Here is a 25,270-nt window from a genome sequence, read left to right on the forward strand (position 1 = left end):
GTTAAGACACAAACCCTGCCATGGCAGGCATTGCAATCCACTCATTGAGGCTCCAAGGTTCAAAAACCCTGTACCTTACTCCTCTTTCACTTGTAATCTTAGTTCTCGGCTTTCTATCCAGCCTTCTTTCACAGTTAAACTTTACTTCCTGCTGCTACCCTAACCCAGGATATCAGCAATACAGTGAATAATAGTTAAGAGCACAAGCTTTACAGACTGCATGGGTTCAAACACCACTTCCAACACATTCTGGGTGACCTAGGCACATCACTTGGTTTTTCTGTGCTTCAGTTTCTTCATCTGCAAAATTAATGATAACAGTATCTACTTTATATAACAGTCATGAGGATTAAACAAGTATATATTGAGTAAAGGGTTTAGCACAGTGTCTGACACATAGCAAGCACTGAATGGTGATATCATCCAGGGCAGCACGCAGGAGTTATTCTGTGAATCTGGCCAGCCCCCACCACCCAATTGCTGCGTTGGAGCTGGAGGCTACAGTTCTTCTTCCTTTCGCTGAATATGCTAGTGGGCCAAGGGGTGGGAACAAAGAATCATTTTCTACCTTGTCAGTATCTTGAGGGCAGGGACTGTGTCCTATTTGAATATCTGTGGTACTTAGAATTGATGACCTCAGATATACATGTTTACAGGAATTGGTGTTTTCTTAACATTTGTCTGAACTGAATGAGGAAAAAGAGTCTTCCATGCTTCCCACTTTATGCTGCTGAGAAGGAAAGGCAAATCCTTCTCCCTTCTTTAAGGCAGAGGTCAGCCAGGTCCGAGGCTGACGACCAGAAGCAGTTTTTAGGCCCCAAAGTTTCTATGCTTTATTGACTTGACTTCATGATGGACAAATACTAGTTGTGCAAGAACACGAGAGCAGAACCCCCTAAATAGCTTTGTGCTAAAGTCTATGGGTGGAGGTCTTAGTGTCTGTTCTCAGCCTCATCTCCCAAGTCCAAACAACCCTTATGGCCCTGACTTCTCAATAACTTGTAATTGAGGCTTACATGTTCAACACCCAGTACAATGCCAATTCTAGAAAAGCACATTTTTCTTTGATGAGAATTTGGTAACAGCAAAATCCATTAAGTGTACAGACTCTGGAGCCATATTGCCTGTGTGTAAATCCCCACTCCACCACTCACTAGCTGTGTGATCTTAAAATAAGTTAATTTCTTTATCTGTAAAACGTGTATAATAATAAGTACCAGCCTCGCAGGATTGTTGTGAAAATTAAATTAGTTTATATATACACGAGTTCATAAAAAGTCTTGTATGCAATAAGTACCTGAAAAGTGTTAGAGACTATTATTATTCCTGAAAATAACATGAATCAAGTCACGGGAGGATATTATAAGGAATTATATGGGAAAATGTTGCCTTTTAGGCACATATAATTTTTCACAAAGTAGATAACTATTAAGCCCTAGTTTTTATTTTTTATTTTTCACTTATTACTAAAATATAAACGCATGTTTACCAATCTCTTCCCAGGTGGGGGCTTGGTTCTACCTTTCTGGGAAGAATTATCAGGATAGGTAGGCAATGAGTCAAGGACCCCCCCCCCCCCTCACACTTTGAAGTGTAGGTGCTACTTAGCAGTTTCCTTCTCAGGCTATAGGAGTTCCTGCTTGGTGGGAGTAAGTGTATGGGGGTGGGACAGAGGGGCAGCATCTTTCCCTCAGCCATCCCCCCCACCTAATGTAGCAGCAGCTTTCTCTCCTTTTTCCTCCAGCCCTTCTGAGCTCTGAGCTCAAGGGCTCAGGAAGAAGGCTGGCTCCAATACCTGACTTAGAGAATACAGCAGTGCCCTCTGCTGTGAGGCATGCACGCAGCACTCCAGGAGAAGGGCACTGGAGAACCTGGCAAAACTCAGTCCAGTTACCACTGCCCCTCCTTCCCGCCCGCTGGCTTTTAAAGTCTCCCTGCTCCAGAACCTGAGAAGATGTCGTTTTTTGTCTATTCCATCTCAGCCTAGGCTTCAGGGCCCTTTGTCCTTTTCTGGTCCTGGGCTATCACTACTACTAGGTCAATGCCAGAGAGCGACAATGATTACATAAATTCTGCTGCCACCTCAGGCCAAATAGAGCTGGATCTCATTAAGCAGACAAAGCATACTCACCTTAAAGAGCTCTAAGGAAGGAAAGCATGGCATATTGCTAAAGAATACTGTTTAAACCGTCTAACTGACCTTGCTTGGCACTTTTTATTTTCTCTTATTCCTATCTTCATATAACACAAATCTTTTCTTCCAACCACCTTAAATCCTGACCTTGTCTTTGTAAGATGGGAAATGGAGTGGAGAAAAGTTTGGAAAATGGGAGAAGTCAAAATTCCACTGAGGCTGTAGATAAGGAACCTTTAAGACAAACTCAGACCTATCGCCTGCCTTAGAGAATGCCACCGATCTGGTTTCTGAGCCTAGATACCAGAGTGCTGAGTCTAGGTATCTGTGAGTTACTTTTACATAACTCGTAGCATAGAGTTATGGAAAGGAAAAGCCTGGAATAATGCTGAAGAACGCAGTATAAAAGGTTTTCCTTAATTCCAGAGCAGTGGATGTCAAGCCTTGGTGTGCACCAGAATCACCTACAAGGGAGATTTTTAAAACCCAGATTTCTGGGCTCTAACCTCAGAGGAATAAGGCTGAGGTGGGGCCTGAAAATTTGCATTTGAATCAAGTTCAGCCCATACTGATGGTCCAGGGTCTAAACTTTGAGAACCACTGGTCTAGAGAAAAGTGCCTTCCTCTCGTTTCTGAATTAGAGGTGGTTTTATCTTTATGTCTGAAAATGTTTAATTTGGTGATCATTATTTTCTTATATAAATCTTCCAGGAGCATAATAAGCTATCATTCTACATCTCTCATTCTACAATGTTTATTTTCCCATTTTAAAAAAGAAGGGAGGGGAGAACAAAGAAGGGAAGCACAGAGAAAGAAGTTGGGCATCTCTGTTGTATAGCCAGAAGCTCAGGGAGAGAAGCTGGCTGGCTTGTGAGAAGACACAAGTAGTTAGGGAGAGAATGCAAAAATGCTCCCTGAAGCAACACACATCTTGGTGCAACCCAAGACTACAGCCTTAGAGAGCCAGCTCCAAGACTTCACCACCAGCCAGCACAGCTGCTCTACCAATCCTCAGGCCTAGGATTTCATCAGTTTGGCAGCCTGTTGGTTTGCCGACATCTTTTAACAATCTTGAGTTTAGCCACATGGAAGATGGCCTCTTTTTGCCCAGGGTTTCTACAGTATCTTCTGGTGACTCCTAGGCAGCCAGCTGCTGATCTGTTATCATGGGCTCACATCCTTCACCAGTAAGGCAATCTGCTTCTGCAGCTGTCGCTCCCCTTCCACTGCTTTGCTCTGGCTTCGACACCTCAGCAGGTCAGCCTTATGGTCCTGGTGATGCATAGGACAGTAGCCCTGTGGTTCACACAGCTCCTGAAAGGTCAGGGACAGAGTAAGGGATGCTCTAGGCTCCTGAACTCTGCCTATGAATAGAGAGGCTTCTGGGAGTGGCTAAAAAGGAGTGGCAGTTTCTTCTCGGAAGGCTTTGCAGGCCCTGGGAGTTGCGTGCTAAAGTTGGCTCCCTCAAGTCTGGGCTTCCCAGTTGCCCCACATGCCCCATCCTTTACCTTATATTCTGGAAAGAAGTCTCTGTAGCCCCCATTGAGGACATACAGCTCTGGATAGTACAATGCAGGATACTGGTTCAGGGCCCTGTCCTGTTCTCTCAGACAGCGACACCTTTAGAGAAAACGCAGATAGGTGAAAAGAAACAAGGTGAGCATTCCATGGGCCATTTACCAGGGAAGGGGAGAACAAATAGACTATCAGTAACCCCAGTGAGCACCTCCAGAGCTCATTATTTTCAAAAAACAAGATCTAAGTAGCACCACTCTTTTTCCTTTCCTCTATTGGTGCCTAATTCCCAACACTTTTTCTTTCACTGCTCCAAATTTTTGAATTGTAGAAACCCCTTTCCTCCACCTCCCTAACATTCTCCAAACTATAGCGAAGAGCATGCATGCATTCATTCTGTCTAAACTGGTCTGGGAAGGTTCCCTGTCTGTAAGTCCCAACTCAAGATCAATTTCCATCACCCACCTTACCCTGTGTAGACACTCACATTCGGGGACCTCTCTCTGAGGAGAATTCACAGTGGAACACGATGATTATTCTTCTCTGGGTACCCAAAGGGACAATAGGTGTCTTCAGAAAGAAGTTATACAGTTCTTCCTGACTGTACAAGTTTAAGGCTCCCTGTAGAAGAATTTTAATAAGTATTTTCTCAAGGACTCTGGATAGAGCCAACATTTAGAAATAACTGGGGTATCACCTTGGTATATTTGGGCCAAGAAGGTTAGACTATAAGCACTTTCAGAAAAGAGAACTAATTATATCTCTGTATCTACCCCCAGGGCTTGGCATAGAGCTTGGTATGTAGTAGTTGCTCAACAAATGCTCGGAGAACTAAACTGCCTAATGTGGAGGGATCACAGTGAGGAATGTGTGTGAGCAGTAAATATTTACAAAGGGCTTCTCAGTCCTTGGATTAATGTTTTTATTTCCATGTAAGAGTCCTGGGCTCCTACAGAAAAGAGGGAGATTGGTCTAGGAGAGAAGGGGAAATTGCTCAACGTATACAGAATTAGAACAGGAATGAGGACTTACAGCTTTGATGTGTTCCAAATGTATGTCTGCCCTGGTTCTAGAGTTCATAGGACTCTTTGTCCAGACTCTTCTTAATAAAGAGCTATCGCCAACCCGTGCCCTGCTAATTTCCCCAATGCAACCTCACCTGAATGTGTCCTCCCAGGTACTCATATGGATAGCGGCAATCGATGATATAAAACTTCTCAATCAGACCCTGGAATTTCCCCAACAGTAAGGCAGCCACCTGCACAGAAACTATGACTGAATACCCTGCTCACTGTTAACTCTGAGGGAGAGAAGAGCCAGTCACATAGTTTCCGATTTGTACTCCCTTTAGTTACCTAAGATTTCCACTGTATGTCCAGCCTCCAAATTCCCCCTATATTTGAAATGTGGCAATGGTTCAGCCCTACCCCACATAAGAGGGTGAAATAGGAAGTGACTTTTTGGAGAACCAGAATAGCTGGTATTGCCAGGATATCAGAGAAAACCATAGTGAAACTACTCATCTGGAGGCAGGCATGGCTGAAATCAGTCTCTCAAACACACACAAGGACTTCTTCACTGGCACAGGTAGTAGCTAGAGATCCCAATTTTGTAAGAAGAGATGGGAAATGTTTCCCCACCCTCAAATGTGAAGGAAGAAAGCAAATGTTTTTGAAAAGAATATGGAAGAAAAAGTTTGATACCCAGAGGAGGAATCTTAAGCTACTTGTAGGAGTATAATTCGGTTCCACCTTTATGGAGAGAACTTTGAAAATACATATAAAAATAAATATAATTAACTTTTACTCAGCACTTTCTTTTCTAACATCTTAAGTAAACCAAAAAGTAAACAAAAATGTGGCACGATAATATTCATCTCAGCATTGTTTTAGGTTATCAAAATATTACAAATAATGTAAATATTCAAAAATAGGGGTTTGGTTAAATAAATTACACATGTCAACATAATAGAATATTATATAGTCATTAAAAAAATAATATAGGTATCTTTTTATTGACAGAGAAAGATGTTTATAATGTCTTACTAAGCTAATCGCAACACTGCATGTTCTTCATGACCCTGTTTTAATAAAACATACACCAGAATAAAATCGGGAAGACCATAAAGAAAACATTAGTAGTGGTCATCTCCGGTGGCAAGATCATGGGTGACCAAATAATTATTGCACAAACTGGGACACTTTTCAGAGTGAAAGAGAACACTTTAATAATTACATGGCACTAGCAGGTATAAATGAAATTATAACATGTAAACCAGGATGTAAGATCACCCAAACTGAATGATACTTCTTTTTTCCTTTTGGGGCTTTTGCCTTTTCTTTTCTTTTTTCTTTTCTTTTTTCTTATCTTTTTTCCTTTCCTTTCCTTCCTTTTCTTTTTTTCTTTTTTTTCTTTCATAACAAGTATATATCATTTGTTTAATTAAGAACGAAGGTGACGGAAGCATAGGATAAAAGGGAGTCCTTTAATAGAGCTTCAGCTGAATAATAAGCCTATGTTAGTGAACACAGTGAAAGAGATACAAATGGAAATGGGGATTTTCGGGACAGAACAGACCAGATGGTAGCTTATGTAACCAGCTACCATCTCCAGAAATCTGCTTACTGTTTCTGGGTTGATGTACTTCAGATCTTGGTGTCGCCCTGACACGGTTGGCAGCGCACATACCTAGAAATACCCAAGAGCTGAAATAATAGCAAGTTTTTTATACTCAAATTTGAGATCAAACATCCATACATTTTCTTTCTTTCCAAATGACCTTTAAAACCCCAGACGACTTAAAAAAAAAAAAAATCAATGGTCTCTATAATGTGCATTCCATTTCTAAAAACTGCAACAATTCTATTTCTAAGGACTGATCCCAAGGAACTAACTGAGGAAGTGTACAAAGTTTAGATTGCACTACAACTATGCCCATTGTGGTATGCTTCACAAGGAAAAATTATAAAAGTAAATTATTCTACAAGAAGGAATTTATCAAGAAACTATGGACAGCCAAAAAAATGAAATACTGTGCTATTAAAAATGATGAAATGATGAAGCAGACATGGGGGGGAAAACGTTCCTGATATAGTAAATGAGGAAGAACCCCAACAGATCACAAAACAGGAAGTGACTTTTTGGAGTAAACTGTTTTTGTAGAAAACCAAAAAATGTATTCATGTGTGTACATGTGTTTGTGAAAACAGAAAAATGTCTGAAGGGATATACATGAAGATGTTAAAAGCAATTATATTCTAGTTGATAAGATTTGGGGTAGATTTCATTTTATAGCTTTTCTGTAATGACCAAACATTATTTATATGATTTTAAAAGATATTTTTAAAAAGAAAAAACTTCAGAAGCCTCATACTTTCCCCATTGCGCTGGATTTTCCCAGAATAAACAGGAATACGTTCTCACGGGAAAGGCTTAGGGCCTAGAACGGCCACTATCACACTTTCAGGTTATCAGAGAGTGCTTGGGGAGGATGCGTAATTATACCTAGTGCCTGTCCTCTGCAAACAGAAGAAAAGATTCAGGCTCAAAATGAATCGATGCAATACAGAAGGGGTACAACCACACTCACCTGGGAGAAATCACCTGTCAGGTACGCCTGCTTAGAATCTTCCTCCAGCACCTGAGTGATATTAATGTCACAGAGACTGTCTTTAGAACTAAGCTCTGGAAATGACAAGATTCTCCCCACCCCCAATTCTCACGTTAAAGGTTTCAAAACCAGGGGATGGAAGGAGTGGAGAATCATTAAAAACATGCATACTCTTTGATCTAAGACTTCCACTTGTTTTCCTAAGGAAATAAAAATATGCACAAAGATTTTGCTATAAGGATGGATATCCCAGCATGTTTATAATAGAGAAAAATTGCCAATAAATTAAATGTTCAATAACAGGGTCTTAGTTAAACAAACAAACAAGATATTATAGATTACTATTAGGCAATAAAAAGAATGTTGTAGATTAATTTCATTGACATGAAATAAATTTATGACATCATTTTGTAATACCACTTTAATAAAAGAAAAACATGGCATAGAAAAGTGTTCGGAAAAACATACATCAAGTGCTAACAGTAATTATCTGTGGCCTGTGGAATTATGGGCATTTGAAACAGGTTTGTTTTGCTTATTTGCATTTTCTATACCATCATATACTGATTTTATAAAACAGCCAAATATGATTAATTTTTTAAATTTTTTTTTTTTTTTTTTTAAAGATTTTATTGGGGAAGGGAAACAGGACTTTATTGGGGAGCAGTGTGTACTTCCAGGACTTTTTTCCTAGTCAAGTTGTTGTCCTTTCAGTCTTAGTTGTGGAGGGCGCAGATCAGCTCCATGTCCAGTTGCTGCCCTTGCGCGGGACATGAACCGGCAACCTTGTGGTTGAGAGCCCACTGGCCCATGTGGGAACCGAACCAGCAGCCTTCGGAGTTAGGAGCATGGAGCTCTAACCTCCTGAGCCACCGGGCCAGCCCTAATTTTTTAAATTTTTTTAAGGAAGGTTATTTTGTAAGCTGAGAAGGCAGCCCCATTTCCTCATGGCCAATACACTCCTCAACACACAGAGACCAGCTACTGTCTGTACCACTCTACTGCTCTTGTCAAGGTTATCAACAATTTTCATGTTGCCATATCTAACAGTCACTTCTTTAGCCATAATCTTTCTGAGTCTCACAGTGGCTTCCACTGACTTGGTTAATCCCTTCTTCCTTGGCTTCAGTGGCACCCCCTAGTTTTCCAGTTTCATTCTAGTATAGGTAACCCTTATACTAAAAGAACCGTGAGGCTTCTACCTCTCTGTTGCTCCTTTTCAATCTTCTTTGTTGGGCCTCCTCACCTATCAAACCTCTTACAGATGTTGGATTAATCAGGGCTAGGTCCTGGTCCCTTTTTATCTCTTCACCCTTACCATAGGTGATTTTTTTTTCCCCACCCATACATTTAAAATTCTCCTCTATGCTGATGACTCTCAGATTTCTATCTCTAGTCAAGAGCTCTGTTCTTATTTCCAGACTTCCATATCCAAATACGTGCTTAACAATTTTTGAGGAAATACTAGGTGATATGGCAGTGAATAAGAGAGTAGAAGAGACAGACAAATGAATATACTCTATATTTGTATGTAGCGATAAATGTTTTATGTAAAAAACAAAGGATAAAAATATAGAAAAAATATGGGAGCTGGAAAGCTTGTTAGGAAAGGTCTTTCAGATGAAGTGACATATGGGGAGAAATGAGACTGAAATAAGGGACAAAATCATGTGTCGCCTGTGGGATGAGGGTTCCTGGCTGAAGGAACAACAAATGCAAAGGTCCTGTTGAGAATAGTAAGGCCAATATGGCCACGTTTAATGTGGTACCATTTTTAGAAAGCTCATAAACTATGTGAGGCAATACTATAAATCAACTATACATAACAAACATCGATAGAATACTGTACCTAACAACAGCAGAATCTATATTCTTCTTGAATATATATTCTTCTCCAGGACAGAGCATATACTAGGTCATGAAACAAGCCTCAATAAATTTTAAAATATTGAAATCATACAAAGTATGTTCTCTGACCACAATGGAATAATTAGAAATTAATAACAGGCAAAAAAAATCTGGAAAATTCAGAAACATGTGGAAATTAAACAACACACTCCTAAATAATCAGTGGGTCAAAAAAGACCACAGTGGAAATTAAAAAGTACTTTGAGATGAATGAAAATGAAGACACAGCATACTAAAACTTATGGTATGCAACTAAAGCAGTGCTTACATGAAAATTTATTGCTGAAAATGTCTATAATAAAAAAGAATAAAGATCTCAAGTCAATGACCTAATCTTGCACCAAAGAAGAAACTAAATCCAAAACAAGCAAGAAGAAATAAGAAAAATTAGAGCCAAATTTAATGAAGTAGAAAATAGAAAAATAGAGAAAAACAACAGAACCTAAGTTGGTTCTTTGGAAAGATCAACAAAATTGATAAAACTTTGGTTAGACTGAACCAAGAAAAAAAGAGAGAAGACAAATTACTAAAATCAGGAATGAAAAATAGGACATTACTACCAACCTTACAGAAACAAACAAAAAGATCATAAGAGAATACTACAAACAACTATATGCCAATGAATAAGAAATATTAAATGGGAAAACTCCAAAAAAGACATGAATTACTGAAACTGACTCAAGGAAAAACAAAAAATCTGACTAAACCTACAAAAAGTAAAGAGACTGAATTAGTAATTTAAAAACTTCCCACAAAAAAAGGCCCAGGCCCAAATGGCTTCACTGGTGAATTCTGCTTAACATTTCAAAAAGAAAAACCAATACTACACAAATTTCCAGAAAATTTAAAAAAGAGAGAATTCTTTCCAAATCATGACATCATTGCACTGATACCAATACCAAAGACATTACAAGGAAAACAAAACACTAAAGATCAGAATCTCTCATGAACACAGATACAAAAATTCTCAACAAAATTTTAGCAAATCAAATCCAATGATATAGAGCAACCGAACGGCTCAGTTGATTAGAGCATGAGTTCTGAACACCAGGGTTGCCAGTTCGATTCCCATATGGGCCAGTGAACTGTGCCCTTCACAACTAGACTGAAGGACTTGACTTGGAGAGGATGGGCCCTGGAGAAACATACTGTTCCCGAATATCCCCCCCCCCAAAAAAAATTCAACAATATATAAAATTCAACAATATATAAAAACAATAATATACCACGACCAAGTAAGGTTATCACAGAATGCAAGGTTGTTTTCACATTCAAAAAACAATGTATGTAATTCACCATATTAGCAGGTTAAAAAAAGACAACTCGTGCTCGCTTCGGCAGCACATATACTACAAAAAAAAAAAAAAAGACAACTCATATGATCATCTTAGGAGATAGAGATAAAGTATTTGACAGAAATCTAGTATCTGTTCCTGCTAAAATGTCTCAGCAAACTAGAAATAGAAGGGAACATCCTCAGTCTGCTAAGGGGCATTTCAAGAAACCTGTAGCTAACATCAGACTCAATGGAGAAAAACTGGATGCTTTTCCTGTAAGATTGGGTACAAAAGAAGGGGCGCTCAATAACTTTTAGATTGTAAAGGAGTCCTGATACCAAAAAATTTGAGAACCATTAGTCATGGAGAAAGGAGAAAATTGATAATACAGGAGAGAGAAGAAATACTACAGGGACAGACAAGAGGAGATACTTCCATCTCAGTTTTTGCAGTGTTTACAATAGCCTACAAGGCCCTACGTGATCTGTCCTCCTGCCACCTACTCTCTGGCCTCATCTCCCACTCTGCACTTGCTCACTTTGCTCCAGCCACACTGGCCTTCTTGCCATTCCATGAACATGCCAATCATACACCCAACTCAGGGGCATTGCACTTACTTTTCCTTCTGTCTGATAACTCATTCCTCCTGATACCTATTTGTTTGGCTCCCCTTCTGCTTCAGATGTCTGCTCAAATGTCACGCTCAGAGAGGTCTTCTCTAATCTATGCAACCTATTAAAAAAGATCAACTCTCACTCCACCCCACCCCAATCCAGGTTCTCCCTATTCTCCTTACCCTGCCTTTTTACTGTTATATTTTTACCATCTGCCGTATGAGAAATGTATTTGTTTATCAGTCTGTTTCCTCCTGACTAGAATGTAAGCTCCATGACAGCAAGGACTGTCTTGTGTTGTTGTGTGCCCTACTGTATCCTCAGCATTATGAAGTAAACGAATTAACAGAATACAGTGTGAAGAAGGGGCGAGGGGCTTTGCATAGGAGCAGGGCCACTCCATACCCTATAACAAGAGGGATGGCAGATGATATGGGTATCAGAGCAGAAAGGATGGTACAGTTGGTGAGAAAAGAAGGTAGTTTTCATCTGATTGCTTCCGTTTTCTCTTTGAAACAAAACACTTCAAACTTAGCATGTCTAAAGTCATTCTTGATCCCATCCTTCCTTCACAGTCTATAACCAACCCATCATATCCTATTGAGTCTATATCCAAAGTACATTTTGAATTCATCCATTTCTCTCTGCCTCCATACCTACTGCCTTAGTCCGAGCTACTGGGCTACTGAGCTACCAACTCTCACTGGGGCTATTACAATAGCTCCCTATACTTCCCTGCTCCCAATTCTTTTTATTTTTTTGTCCTTCTAACTCTTAATCCTCTCTAACCCATTCTTCCTCCAGGAGCAAGAATGACCTTCATACAACAAAACAGATCATATTATTCTCCTGAATATGCTTCCCAATACACTTGGAATAAAATCCAAACACTCCCCATAGCCTAAAGGCCCTGCATGATGTGTCTCCTAACTACCTCTTCTTTCCCATCTCAGTAACTCTTCCCCTCACTCACACTGGCTTCTCAGTTTCTTGAACACCAAGATCTATTCAACCTTGGGACCTTCGCACTTACAATATTCCCTCTTCATGGAGTGCTCTTGCTTCTACCGTGGTCATGTACGGTTCCTTCACAACTAGAGTGGCCAACTCATCCCAATTCACCTGGGACTTTCCCAGTTTTAGCACTGCAAGTCCCATGTCCTAGGAACCTCCCCAGCTGCAAACAAGCTGTTCTCAACTAAATATCTCCTGCTCAAGGAGGCCTTCCTAATTATCCCCATGTAAAGCTTCCCTTCTCTTAGTCTCTATCTCAGTCCCCATTTTGTTTCCTTCATTACACTCGGACGATTTGCAATAGTTAAATTATTTCCGTTGTTAAGGCAGTCATTTGCCATTTGGCTACCAAGCATCCTATTTTAGTAAAATCTCAAATTAGATGGAAGGAAGCCCTGCATCCTGATAAGGAGACCAAATGGGGACAGACATTCTTTTTATCATTTTCTTATAGCTAACTAGACATTCCTGCCTGGATTTCGAACCTTGAGGAGAAACACAAAAGCACAGGGTTGGTTGAGACTTTTATGGTTGCTGCATCATTGTGAAGAATATAGTGGGTGGCAGCAAATGTCCCTGAGCAGCAGAGTCCAGCAGCAGGTCAGATTATGTTGTTTCAGGGACCAGTAGTGGTGGCACTGAGTGTCCAGCCAGCGAGTAGTGGCATCCCGAGCACAATGTTCCCACAGTAGCATCTGGGCCAGGCTTTTCCTGGTTTTCCAGTCTTATTAATTATTCTCTGAGTTCTTCAATACCCCCCCAAAAAATGTTTTCTCTGCTTGATGTAAATAGAATCAGTTTCTGTTATTTTCAACCAAGAACTCTAACTAGAACATATATTAACTTGATAAACATTGTTTTTTGTTCTTTGATGTCTCCCTGACAAAAATATAAACTCTAGGAGGGCATCAACCTAGCCTGGTTTGTTCACCATTGTATCCTAAGTGCCTAGTACCGTGCCTGACATTTAATTGGTACGCAATACATATTTTTTAAATGAGCAATCAGAAATCACTAACGTTTCACCAGTCTTCGAGGAGTTCACTGCCTTATAAGGTACCTATTTTCATTTAGCATCAAAGAGCTAAACCAATAACAAAAAACCCATACCCCTTTTCTAATCTAATTAGATGTTAAATCTAATCAGAGACCAAAACCTGCCACTATGTATGTTCTTCATCAGTGTGCCTTCAATTTGAAAATGACTTTGTAAAAGTCACAGTCCAAGAAAATGAGCCCACCACGGGACTTAATATTTTTTTAAGACCAACAAAATAAATACTTAACAACTATATGCTATTCTTCCACATTAACCAACAAAACTCTCAGAGTATTTCCTGGGGTCAGTCTATTTTAAATCCACTTTTCTACACTGTCTATTGTACAATACAGACAGATGTTTCTGAGTCTATGAAAGACCTTCAATCAGCAAAGAAAGATTCAATTATGTTCACTGTACTATACTTATAATTTCATAAAAGCAGATTAACACACTTTAGACAAATTTCCAACAATAAAACTGAAAATAAAAGATGTTTCTTTTTAATCAACATTCAATTCAATTTATTAGACTAGCACCAGCTGAGATCTGACCATGTTCATTACATTTTACAAATATGAACACTAACATATATTTGAAAAAGCAACACAAATATTCATTTCACATTGCTCTTTTTTTTTCTCAGAAAGCCTAACAACCTTTTCTCCATGCTAACTATCCCTAACTTGCTGTTTTTCCACAAATCTCTAATCTCCATTATCAGTAAATCCTCAAAAATGTTTGTCTCACAAAGGTCTCTGCCAATTCTCCCAATACCTATCATGCCCCTTTCGGTTTCCATCTTGGTTCTGTTGTTTTCCCACAAACCAATGAAATTAAAACAAAACAGGATTTAATACTGTTATAGAGTAATGGCTCTCAAACTTTAGTGCATCAAAATCACATGGAGGGATTGGTAAAACACAGATTACTGGGCCCCACCTCTGGTTTCGGATTCAGAAGGTCTGGGCTGGGCCCATAAATTTGCATTGCTAAGAAGTTCCTACCTGCTGCTGCTGCTGCTTCTGCTCCTAGGACCATAGTTTACAGAGGGTTCTTGGCACACTAACAAAGAATATACATAGTGGCAGGTTTTGGTCTCTGATTAGATTTAACATCTAATTAGATTAGAAACGCGGTATGGGTTTTTTGTTATTGGTTTACCTCTTTGATGCTAAAGAGAAATAGGTACCTTATAAGGCAGTGAACTCCTCAGAGACTGGTGAAACGTTAGTGATTTCTGATTAGGCACTACCCATTATGTAACAGTAGCCATACATGGCTATTTCCATTAATTAAAACTCAAGAAAATTAAAAATTCAGTTTCTCAATTTCACTAGCCACAGTTTAAGTGCGCAAGAGCCACACGTGGCTAGTGGCTACTGTACTGAACAGACATAAAAATCATTTCCATCCTCTCAGAAAGTTCTACTGAACAGCATTGTTCTAGATTTGCATTGAATCAGCATTGTCCTGATTCATCATCCTTTTTTTTTTTTAATTTATTGGGGTGACAATTGTTAGTAAAATTACATAGATTTCAGGTATCATCATCCTTTTTAACACTTTAGTTCATTCAACTTCCCAACCCTACGCAAAAAGCAACCAGCATTATTTTCTGTCCCCAGGACAATTTTTACCTCCCAGATATGTTCAGCAGGAATGGCCATACTATTGCTAAAAATATAAGCTCTGGAACGAGGTAGATTTTAGTTTAAATCCTGGCTCTGCCACTTGCTAACTTTGTGACCTTGGTAAGAGACTTGACCTCATGGCCTATTGCTCTCCTCTTACAAACGGACAATACTACTCATCTCTCAGGATGTGATGATTGATGGAAACTGCTCAGTGCACGGTGCCTGGTACATTCTAAATAGTCAATAAATAGGAGCTATTATTATTACCTGGCTCTCATTTTTGCTTTCCACTCCAGTCCCCACTACTACCTTTAACACTAAAGCCCATATCACCTCTTCACACTCGTACAGTGTTCACTGACAACCCTTTGGAGAGTATGACTTCATAACTCCTCAAATCTTTGCACCAAGTTTCTCCTATACTCTACATTAGCCTCTCAGCAAACTGGGATTAAAAACAAAAAAATTTGCAACCATCCTCTACTACTTCACCACCATGAGTTCAAACTTGGCATGTTTTCAAACTGACTAAAATCTCCCCTAGTTCTCAAAAGTTTCTAAACCAGCTGCTATATAGCTACCTCCTCAGCAACTTGCAATCACATTACTGTTCTTACTTTACCAAGTCTAGGCAGAGACATTTGGCTCCCTATTCAAGCTTTGATTCATCATCTTCTGTTTCTCTGCTGCCTTCACCATCACCTAGGTTGCCTGGATCCCCTTTTCATCTTCCACTGGCGACCTCCAACTCTCACTTAATCACCCCTGGAGTTCCAAAGTCTCCAATATTGCTTTCAGGCAAGAACACTCTTGTAGGAAGACACTGTGCCATGCCGGTCTATCTTATAGGACCTTACAAATATCATTTTATCAGCCTTTTAATAAGTCCCTTCCAGTTTCCAAAAGTTCATTATAACCTTCTCCACACTCTTCAAGACCCTCACCTCACAATCTCCTCTGACTCATCAGATTACTTCAACTTTCACTTTGTTGAGGACATCAAGGCCATTGAGCATTGCCACACATTTTGGTCCTTATACTACAATAATTAAGCACTTACACCATACTACACTATAATAATTAAGCACTATTAATTGGCAAGTATTGTTCTAAATGCTTTATGTATAATTAACTCATTTAATTCTCACAACAACCCTATGAAGTAGTTATTAAAACTATTTCATTTTTCTATAATAGATCAAGAAATTGAGGCATAGGGAGATCATATGACTTACCCATACAGGTAAAAGTGGCAGAGGCAAGCTATGAACCAGGCAGTGTGGCTCCAGAGTCTGTACTTTCTAGACCACTATGCTCTAGACCAGTATTTCCAGACCTCCATGGACTCCCATGCTCTTGACTTTTCCTTCTAATCCCAGATAATCTCAATGTCACCCTTCATTCTGGGCTGGGAATGGTGGTGATCAGACAGGGTTAGTTAGCCTTAGCTATTATGTTTTCATTTTTTAAAAGGAGAATATATTCAAGTATAATGTGTGTAACAAAAAATGTATAAAAGAAAAAAAAATGTATAAAAGAACTTACTGCAAAACTAAATTAATCAAAACTGTGGGACTGGTATAAAGGCAAACATATAGACCAATGGAATAGAATAGAGTCCAGAAAAGAAACCCTAACTTATATGATTAAATGATTTTCAACAAGGGGGCCAAGACCTTTCAATGAGGAATAGACAGCCTTTTCAACAAGTGGTGCTGGAAAAACTGGATATCCACATGCAACAGAATGACCCTGACTTAACTCCATACACAAAAGTTAACTAAAAATGAATCAAGACCTAAATTTAAGAGTTAAAATGATAAAACACTTTAAGGAGTTTCTGTTTGAGGTGATGAAAAAGTCCTAGAGATGGATAAGTACATTCACAATAAGATTAAGGTACTTTGTGCTACCAAACCATACGCTTAAAAATGGTCAAAATGGTAAATTTTATGTGTATTGTATTTTACCACAGTAAAGAAATACATAAAATGAGTAAGTACATAAAATTGACCCCTCTGTGTTTATTGGTTTATTTACTTACATTGTTTATCTTTTAGACTATAAAAAATATAAACAGGAGCTCCATGAAAATTAGGAATCTTGTCTGTCTTAATCATGACTGTCCTCAGTTCTAGTACATGTTAGTTAGTTTCATAATAAATATATATTGACTATTGTTTCAGCTTACATTAGTTTTTATTAAAGATTATAAAGCATGTGGAGTGTTACAAACTGCTTTTAATACTTTATCATAGTCACAACAATCCTATTAAGAAGATATTTTTTATTATTATGCTCTCCATTTCATAAATGAGAAACTGAGGCTTAGAGTGGTTAAGTGTCTTGCTCAGGGTCATAACACTAAAGAGAATAAGGACTAGAATCCAAGTGTTCTAACGCCACTAAATCATATTTGCTTTGTATAATGAATAAATTTAAAAACACACCACCACACATATTTTTTCCAAAGAAATGAAGTTGATTCAGAAATGAGAAATGCCTCAGAAACCATCTTTAACATATTAGTACATGGTCAATAAGCCATAGGTTCCAGATACTCCTCTCAGTGATATGGGGAGGAAAAAAGAAAACAAATAAATATATTGTAAAATACCTGAAAAACCATGCTAGACATATTCTGTCCATTACCATTATTCTGGAGGCATCGCTTACACCAATAGATTACACAGATAGTAATCTACTCAAACTACTAACTAGAACCTTGTCATCCAGCAGTAGCAAGAGACCCATAGTGACCTGACACCCTATCAGTCAGGTAGCCCTTGGAGTGTAGAGATCACGTCTTCTATATCTCTGCAGACCTATCACTTAATACAATAACTGCAACGTATTAGATAAGTAATACTGTTCATTTAAGAATAAAAGAATGTGAAAAATGCAAAGATACCACCAGAGAGCACATACCTTGGCCTCTTCTTGATCTTCCAGGAAAAACTCTGTCAATTCATCTGAAATATCCTCTGCCTGGTCTTCTTCTAGTTCTGGATTTTTGTCCAATTTTGGAACAGTAGTGATGGGACTGCCCAGATATTCACTTTCCACCAAGTTTCCATTGTCCTGTCCAGTATATTGACAATATTAAAAATTATCCAGAACCCTTATCTCACACCACATACAAAAATTAACTCAAGGGGCCGGCCTGGTGGCTCAGGCGGTTAGAACTCCATGCTCCATGCTCCTAACTCCGAAGGCTACCGGTTCGATTCCCCCATGGGCCAGTGGGCTCTCAAACACAAGGCTGCCGGTTCAACTCCCGCAAGGAATGGCGGGCTGTGCCCCCTGCAACTAGAAATGGCAACTGGACCTGGAGCTGAGCTGCATCCTCCACAACTAAGACTGAAAGGACAACAACTTGACTTGGAAAAAAGGCCTGGAAGTACACACTGTTCCCCAATAAAGTCCTGTTCCCCTTCCTCCTCCCCCCCAAAAACAAATGCTGTCATAAAACAAAAACAACAAAAAAAAACACACACACACAAAAAAAACAGAGATACAGACAATAGAATGGTAAGGTGAGCGGGGTGGGGAGAGGACAAAGAATGTAAAGGGGGTCAAATACATGGTGACGGAAAGAGATTAGACTTTGAGTGGTGAGCACACAACAGAGTATACAGATGTTGTGTTATAAAGTTGTGCACCTGAAATTTATAGAATGTTATTAGGCAATGCTACTCCAATAAATTTAATAATAAAATAAGTTTACTAAGAGTTTTAACTTAAAAAAATAGAATACAAAGTTATAAATATATGACTTCAACTTTGTAAAACTGTACAACATAGTTAAAAGATTAAAAAGAAATGAGGTAAAATGTTAATAGTGGTTTTTCTATATGAGGTAGCGATTTTCTTTTTTATACTTTACTATATTTTTAAATCATTTTCACAATGGACACATAGTACTCTTAAAGTCAGGGAGAAAACATTTAAAGAATAAAGTAGAAAATTTAAAAAAGGCTTAAGAATTCTTTCTGCTCCTTAAATTTAAACAAATAAAAAGATCACAGGACATACATCTCCTCTCTTTCCCAGCTCAAACTATTTCTCCAACCCCTTTTCTTACTTAAGCCGGCTTAGAAAAATTCAAAGGGTCATAAGTCTAGATCTGCCACGGCATACCCCACAACACCTCCGCTAACCATTGATGACGATGGCCAGTGACTCACCAGTAGAGAAAGGGGAGACATGTAAGGCCCCCCGGGTCTCTTTCGAAACTTCAGGTTCCTGGGCTTCAAAGTGTTTTCCTGCATAAGAAAAACTACATTGGCTAAAGGAATAGAAGTGTGAGTAGGCCCTGCCAAAAACATTTCATCCTATGAAGCCATGAATAACCCTCATGGAACACATGAAAAGTAATCAAGGTTGACCCTATATCTTAAAGATACAAATTATGGTTTGGAATTGATATGTGGTATATAGATTTGCTTTGGAGGATTCTAATTTTATGATCACAAGCCAAAGGAAGGGAGTTAAAAGAGAGCCTGACTGGGAATGGGATGGTGAGACTTTTATAAAGTGACTAAGGGAGATGAGAACAGTATTAAACCAAGAAAAAAACTAATTAGGACAGCTAAAAACATGGGCATAACTTAGTTAATGTGAAAAAAGAAAAACAGCAGCTATCTTTTATGGATACAGACAGGGTGGGAGGCAGGGAAAAGAAAAAGATGGCTAGAAAAGTAGATAGTTGAAGAGGTTAGTTAGAGAATTATCTTAGTAATTAATTAGGTGGCTCTGGAGAGGTCAGTTTCAACTTGGAAATGAAGGATGGCCTGAAGTTGAAATAAAAAAGTGCCATGGCTTTCTCAGAATAGGGGCTAAAAAGCTAGACTAAGGAAGAAATAAGAAATTAAGAACTCCAGACCTGTACGTGAAGCCATGCAAATAGGCTATGAACAAGTTATGTACATTATTCTTATCTGGCTTTTTTTTTTAAAGTCCTGAATTCCTTAGACTACAGTAACAAAGATTTCGTAAGTATGACAACCTACTATGGAAGACATAGAGCTAGGTTTCCATTGTAGGGTCAAACCTTAAAAAGAAACAACAAAACAAAGAAACCATAAAGAATGTTTTTACCTATAGTGATACTGTTTGCTTGCCTAGCATACTGAGGCATAAACAGCTCTAGACTCATGAAACTGATGAGTTGCTGCACTCAGATGAAGAAAACTGCTAATGTATCTAGGTTTCCATTAACCACTCACATTTTCTTTATTGGTAGATGAGCTACATATCACATCTTTCTTCCTGTTACTATGGTCCAAAGCATTCGGAGTGCTGCAAAGCAGCTGTGCCTATAAGATACAAGAGATCGTTTTCTGAGAATATCCAGCATCCTCCAGCCACAGGTGACCTGGAAACCCTCTGCTTCCCACCTGAGAAACAAACCCAAACCCAAGAAAGAAGAGCTACTCACTGGGCTGCATTTTATGAGGTGCTGGTGATGATTCCTGCAGATCAAAAAAACCACCATCGTTTAAGACCCAGATACTGTTTGGTTGTTCATTTGTGGCTTGGGACATCCCAATTTTCCTTTCTCCCATGCTAGAAGCCCTATACCTAATTGATATGTCTCTTCCAATAACAATATGTAGGGTGCTCTCTGGGGGAAGTATTAAGACGTTGAGTGACATCCTGGGGATAAGGCCTTCATTTCACTTGCATAACCCCATATATAGATTATCAAAGATAATGAATTTGTCCTACATTTTATATAGACATCACTAACAATTTATGAAGTTCCCAGCATTGACTATTGGGAGCTAATATTTATTTTGTCATGAATTTCTATCATCCCTCCCAGGAGTTCATTAGTCTCCATGGGTCAGGACATTTTAAGCAATTCAAAGAAAATACAAGCAATACAAAGTGAAATTTTCACATGTCTTGAAAAAAGTAGTCATGGAAAACCTTCCCTAGTGCACTAAAATGACACCTAGTTCACCTAAACTTTATTGAAGGATAAAGTTCTAAAAAGATTAAAACAGTCAAATGAGAAACTTACAGTAAGTTTAGGAAGTCGAATTAAAATTACCTTTCATTCCGCGAGTATTCCTTGACTGAAGATTTTAAGATCTCCAACAAAGAATCCTCATGAGTAGTAACAACAAATATGATAAAATGCTTGGGAGGTGCTAAGGATTAAATTTTCATTGGCTAAAGGATTAAATGAAAATTTAATCATCACAATAGCTGTTTACAAGAAGTGCTGTTATTATCCCCATTATTATTGTTTCTTTATCATTAATAAAGAAACTGAGGTGCAGTGAAGTAAAGAAACTTGTCAGGGTCACAGTTGGTGAAGTACTAAGCTACTGGAATCCAGACACTGATTTCAGAGCCTACACTAAGCACTTTTAACCACTAAGATACTGTATTACTCACATGCATGTAACAGCGTATAGCTAAGTGCAGTATATACCATTTTCCTCCATTTTTAAAGATAACACTGATTGCGTGTGATGGTTAAAATGAATAGCCCTCATTTTCATGACACTATTTAGCTCTGGGAAACTTAAAAACCTTTCAAGGGAAAGACCTAGGCCTTCAAGCTAATTATACCCCAAGTGAAATGTTCTATACTCTGCCGAGATTGCATAGGATGAAATCCACCTGCCAGTGCTGAAAAGGCTTTAAGCATGAGGTTCATTTAACAAAAGAACTCACATCAGAGCTAACTGTATTTCCTGAGGTCCAGAAGAATCCAAGTGACCTGCAATCAGATATGAAGTTATGCTTGTCCATGCATCCTGTCTTTCCTTCTGATTTTCTTTATTACCAGTAAGCCATATTAATATCAAAAGCTGACTTTTTGAACACCATGGTTTTTGATAGCTATTAATTTCATGGTACAAGATATAAATTAGTAGAATCTTAGGAATTTGCATGTGTCACTTAAAGAAAAAATGCTGGGAAACGGTACTAACTTACAGAGATTTTTCTTTTTTCATGAATAGAAAAGAATGCTTACCACTCAGGAAATCTGAAATTAGAACAAATACTAAAATGGTTGACTAGTAAAAAATTCCTTTAGGACTGAGACCCAGGAAAACACAAAAATTAGCTGACAAAGTATTTATGTTGATTTCTTTGCCTCTGCTAAGATTACACTAGGGTATAAAATTCCTCCTCTTAACTACTACTTTCATTCCCATCAATCAGTGAATTTCAATTCATACCATCAATCAGTCAACACAGTATACCTTCCTGTTCTAATTTTTCAAATGCAAAGTGACTCCTATTAATGTTATTATCTTTCTCTGCCCGTTGGCTTGATCATTCTCCTCAAAAATCTTATAGGTACCCACAGACTTCCAATTTCAAGGCTCTCTAGTTACTTTTATTACCTTCCATTTATATCCTACTACCCTGTCCTCTCCCTTAAAAGTTATTCTTTCCCTTGAAGCCTTTACCATCCTTCTCCCTACCAGTTTCATCAAGGTGTGCAGAAGTGGCAAGCTGTGTGGCAGACATCTCTCCACTGCTAAGATTCGAAAGATCAAGGCAACATTTTGGGGTTCCTCTGTTGAGACATAATAGTACATCAAGATTCCCATTAGGATGTAATATCCTTAAAAGGCAAAAATCATGTTATCCTCTTCACTTGAAACACCCCTCAATGACTCTCACATAATCTGAAGTGTCCAAATAAATCTGCTTTTGGAAATATTTCAGACTACACTGAGAAAAATCTCCCACCTTTTCGCTACTCCAACAACCTGTATCTCATTTTCTCCTCACCAACATACGGTATTGAGACAGTATAATTTTTTTTAAATGAAGACCAACATTTATTAACAGAGGTGGGTATTGACCCCACATCTCCTGTCCTGTACACCATAAGCACACAGAGTTGATTTCTCCCTGGAGTCTCTAATACTTCTCAGGTCTACAACTCTCCAATTTTGTTTGCTAGCTGAGAATCAGGGTATGGCATGATGGGAATTTAAAGTACAATAACAGTATTTGTACCACTAACATTAATAGTAATAAAGGGACCAATGCATAATGCAATAGAGTTTTCAAAGACTTTTCCCAGACATCACATCATTTGATTCTCACAAGATCCTAGTGAGATAGGAAGAGATGATAATTTCTATGTCACAGAAAAGAAGCCTGAGAGTCAAAAGCGTCACACGGTTAGTCAAGGGCAGAGCTAAGACGTAAACACTGATCTTTGAGCCAGAATTTTACTAAAAACTCAGTAACTGTTTAGAAGAGCAAAGGAGCGAAGGTGTGAAAAGTAGATTTACCTAGACAAAATGCTTAGGTTCGCAAAATCGCCAAAAAGTTTGTCCACTGGAGTTCTAGGAAGATCTGGACAGATGGTAAAGGAAGTGTTTTTCTCCAGGAGCAGGTTTAAGATCTTCCTCTGATGGGACCTAAAACTGGGTCCTGATTCAGGACTTCCCTCTTGGCTTGTGGATGAAAGGAGTTCGGCAGACATGATCTCCGAGTACACGCTGAGAAAAAAATAAAATCTAGCTAAGAGGAGGACGTCCTCTATATACATACATCACAGATCGTCCATAATATGATAAATATAATAAATATAATATAAAATAATATAAAATAATATAAAATAAAACAATATAATATAATATAATATAATATAATATAATATATAATATATAATATAATATAATATATAAGCAGCGGCCAAGCGGTCAGTATTTGTAGGAGGGTCATCCCCAAACGGTGACAAAACTTGGCTTGAAGGTTAACTTGCCTGAAGCGGCTTGGCCTTTTCGTTGGAACCTTAATTTAACGAGAGGTAACCCCAGGACTTTAAAGAGGAAATGAAAAAGGGGGCTTTGTCTTGTTCGGGGGCCACACAGTTCGTGACTCCTGACCGGAAGGAACTCAAGTCTCCTAACTCTGGACAATGCCAATTAGATCCCCTAAACTTCCGTTTGTGGGGCCCCGACGGGGCTTTGAGGTGACAATGGGGTGATTCAGGCGCAGACAGCTCCGGGCTTACCTCAGGTTTGAGTCTGAGATTTACCTTCGGGAAGAAGGGAAGTGGATGTAGATGAGGGTCAATCACAAGCGAAGACCAGAACAGAATTAAAGGTAATCTGGGAAAAGGTGGCAATTAACCAGACTACAATTCTGCTTTTTCACTGGGTAGGTCGGAGTCAGACTTTGCCGCTTCTCTCCTCACAGGGTCGAAGCCTCGGGGCAAGAATATAAACAGCCACAGGTCTTGACCATTCAAACCTTCCGCCCTCCCAATAACCTATCCCGCTCGCCTCTAAACTGCGTCAGCCAATCTCCGCACGCCCGCCCAGAACCCCCTCGGCCAATCGTTTGGCTGGTATATCAACCGGAGGCGTGAACTTGAGCTGGAAGGAACATAATTTGCCCCGCCTCACAGCCGGAGCAGAATGCCGATTGGCCCACTAGCGTTCGGCAAGGGGCTTAGTAAGCCCCGCCCCACACGGAGCCTGGCGCACCATTGGATCTGTCTCTGGCCAATCGACACACCCATCTTGAGCTCTCCCTTTGCTCGGCCCCTTCGTCCCCGGGAGATTTAAATAGCACTTTGCTCCGCTGTCCACTCGTTGGGTTAATACCTGAAGACACTAGTTTCGTTACGAGGGTGTTTTATGCGTTTCTTTTTCCTTGGTTCTTTCTTGTGTTGTTACATGGACCTTTCTCTCTTAGTTTGCTAGCCTTCCGCTGGAAGTGGAGCATTTGCCGCCGGTGTGGCAGATGTGGCGAGACAGGTGTGTGTGTAGTTATGCTAAACAGCATTGGCCCCTTCCAAGAGGTTTTCTTGTTGGGAGTCCCTTTTAGCGCCCAGCATCTCTGAGATGCTACGTTATGTGAGTAAAGGAAATTCCTTTTTACGGAAAGCAGGGGAGTTGAATTATCTCTTGGCACAATCCTTATCAAAGTCCAAAGGATCCCAAACTTTGGTTGTTTATGGAAATTTGAACATTGGCTAGGTGATAGTAAGAATTTATTCTTCATTGGGGGGATTTGCTTTTAAATAATCCTGTGGTAGTGGTGGTGGGTATAGGTGAAACAAGACTGGCCATAATAATAGGTCGATGGGTAACCGGGAGTCCATTATGTCAGTTCTCTCAAAGTTTAGGCTGCATACTAATCACCTGGGGGATTTTGTTAAAATGCAGATTCTGATTCAGTAGGTCTGGGTTGGGGCTCAAGATTCTTTACATCAAACAAGCTATCAGCTCATGCTGATGCAGCTGCTACAGGGACCATACTTTGAGTAGCAAAATATTATGCTCTTCTCTTTACTTCTCTGTATGTTTGAAATTTTCTATAATTAAAAAAATATTTAAAATAATCTTGGGAGCTCTGTAAAATATAGGCCTCCAAAATGAAGATTCAATAGGTCTAGAGTGTGGTTGAGGAATTATCAAGGTCCCCAGGTGCTACCCCTGTAGATGGCTTGCAGAGCACACTTTGAGAAACATATCAGGAATGCAACCTTTACCTTTTAGAAACAGTAAGTCAGAAATACAACCTT

The 25,270-nt window shown here is 39.1% G+C and overlaps 1 protein-coding gene across 1 annotated transcript; it reads right to left on the minus strand.

Moving 5' to 3' along the window:
- Nucleotides 1-2,873: 2,873 nt before the first annotated feature.
- CDC25C (cell division cycle 25C) lies at nt 2,874-23,998 on the minus strand. The gene is made up of 14 exons (XM_081035479.1): nt 23,753-23,998; nt 23,025-23,234; nt 22,200-22,294; nt 21,439-21,484; nt 20,189-20,222; nt 19,977-20,066; nt 18,936-19,013; nt 17,677-17,829; nt 7,239-7,289; nt 6,275-6,337; nt 4,809-4,907; nt 4,137-4,270; nt 3,643-3,754; nt 2,874-3,448 (listed from the first exon to the last, which is right to left on the minus strand). The coding sequence occupies exons 2-14, from the start codon at nt 23,216-23,218 to the stop codon at nt 3,299-3,301; spliced, it is 1,299 nt and encodes a 432-aa protein (XP_080891605.1). The 5' UTR covers nt 23,219-23,234; nt 23,753-23,998; the 3' UTR covers nt 2,874-3,298.
- Between the last annotated feature and the right edge of the window lie 1,272 nt (nt 23,999-25,270).

Source organism: Rhinolophus hipposideros (assembly GCF_964194185.1).
Source record: "Rhinolophus hipposideros genome assembly, chromosome: 23".
NCBI lineage: Eukaryota > Metazoa > Chordata > Mammalia > Chiroptera > Rhinolophidae > Rhinolophus > Rhinolophus hipposideros.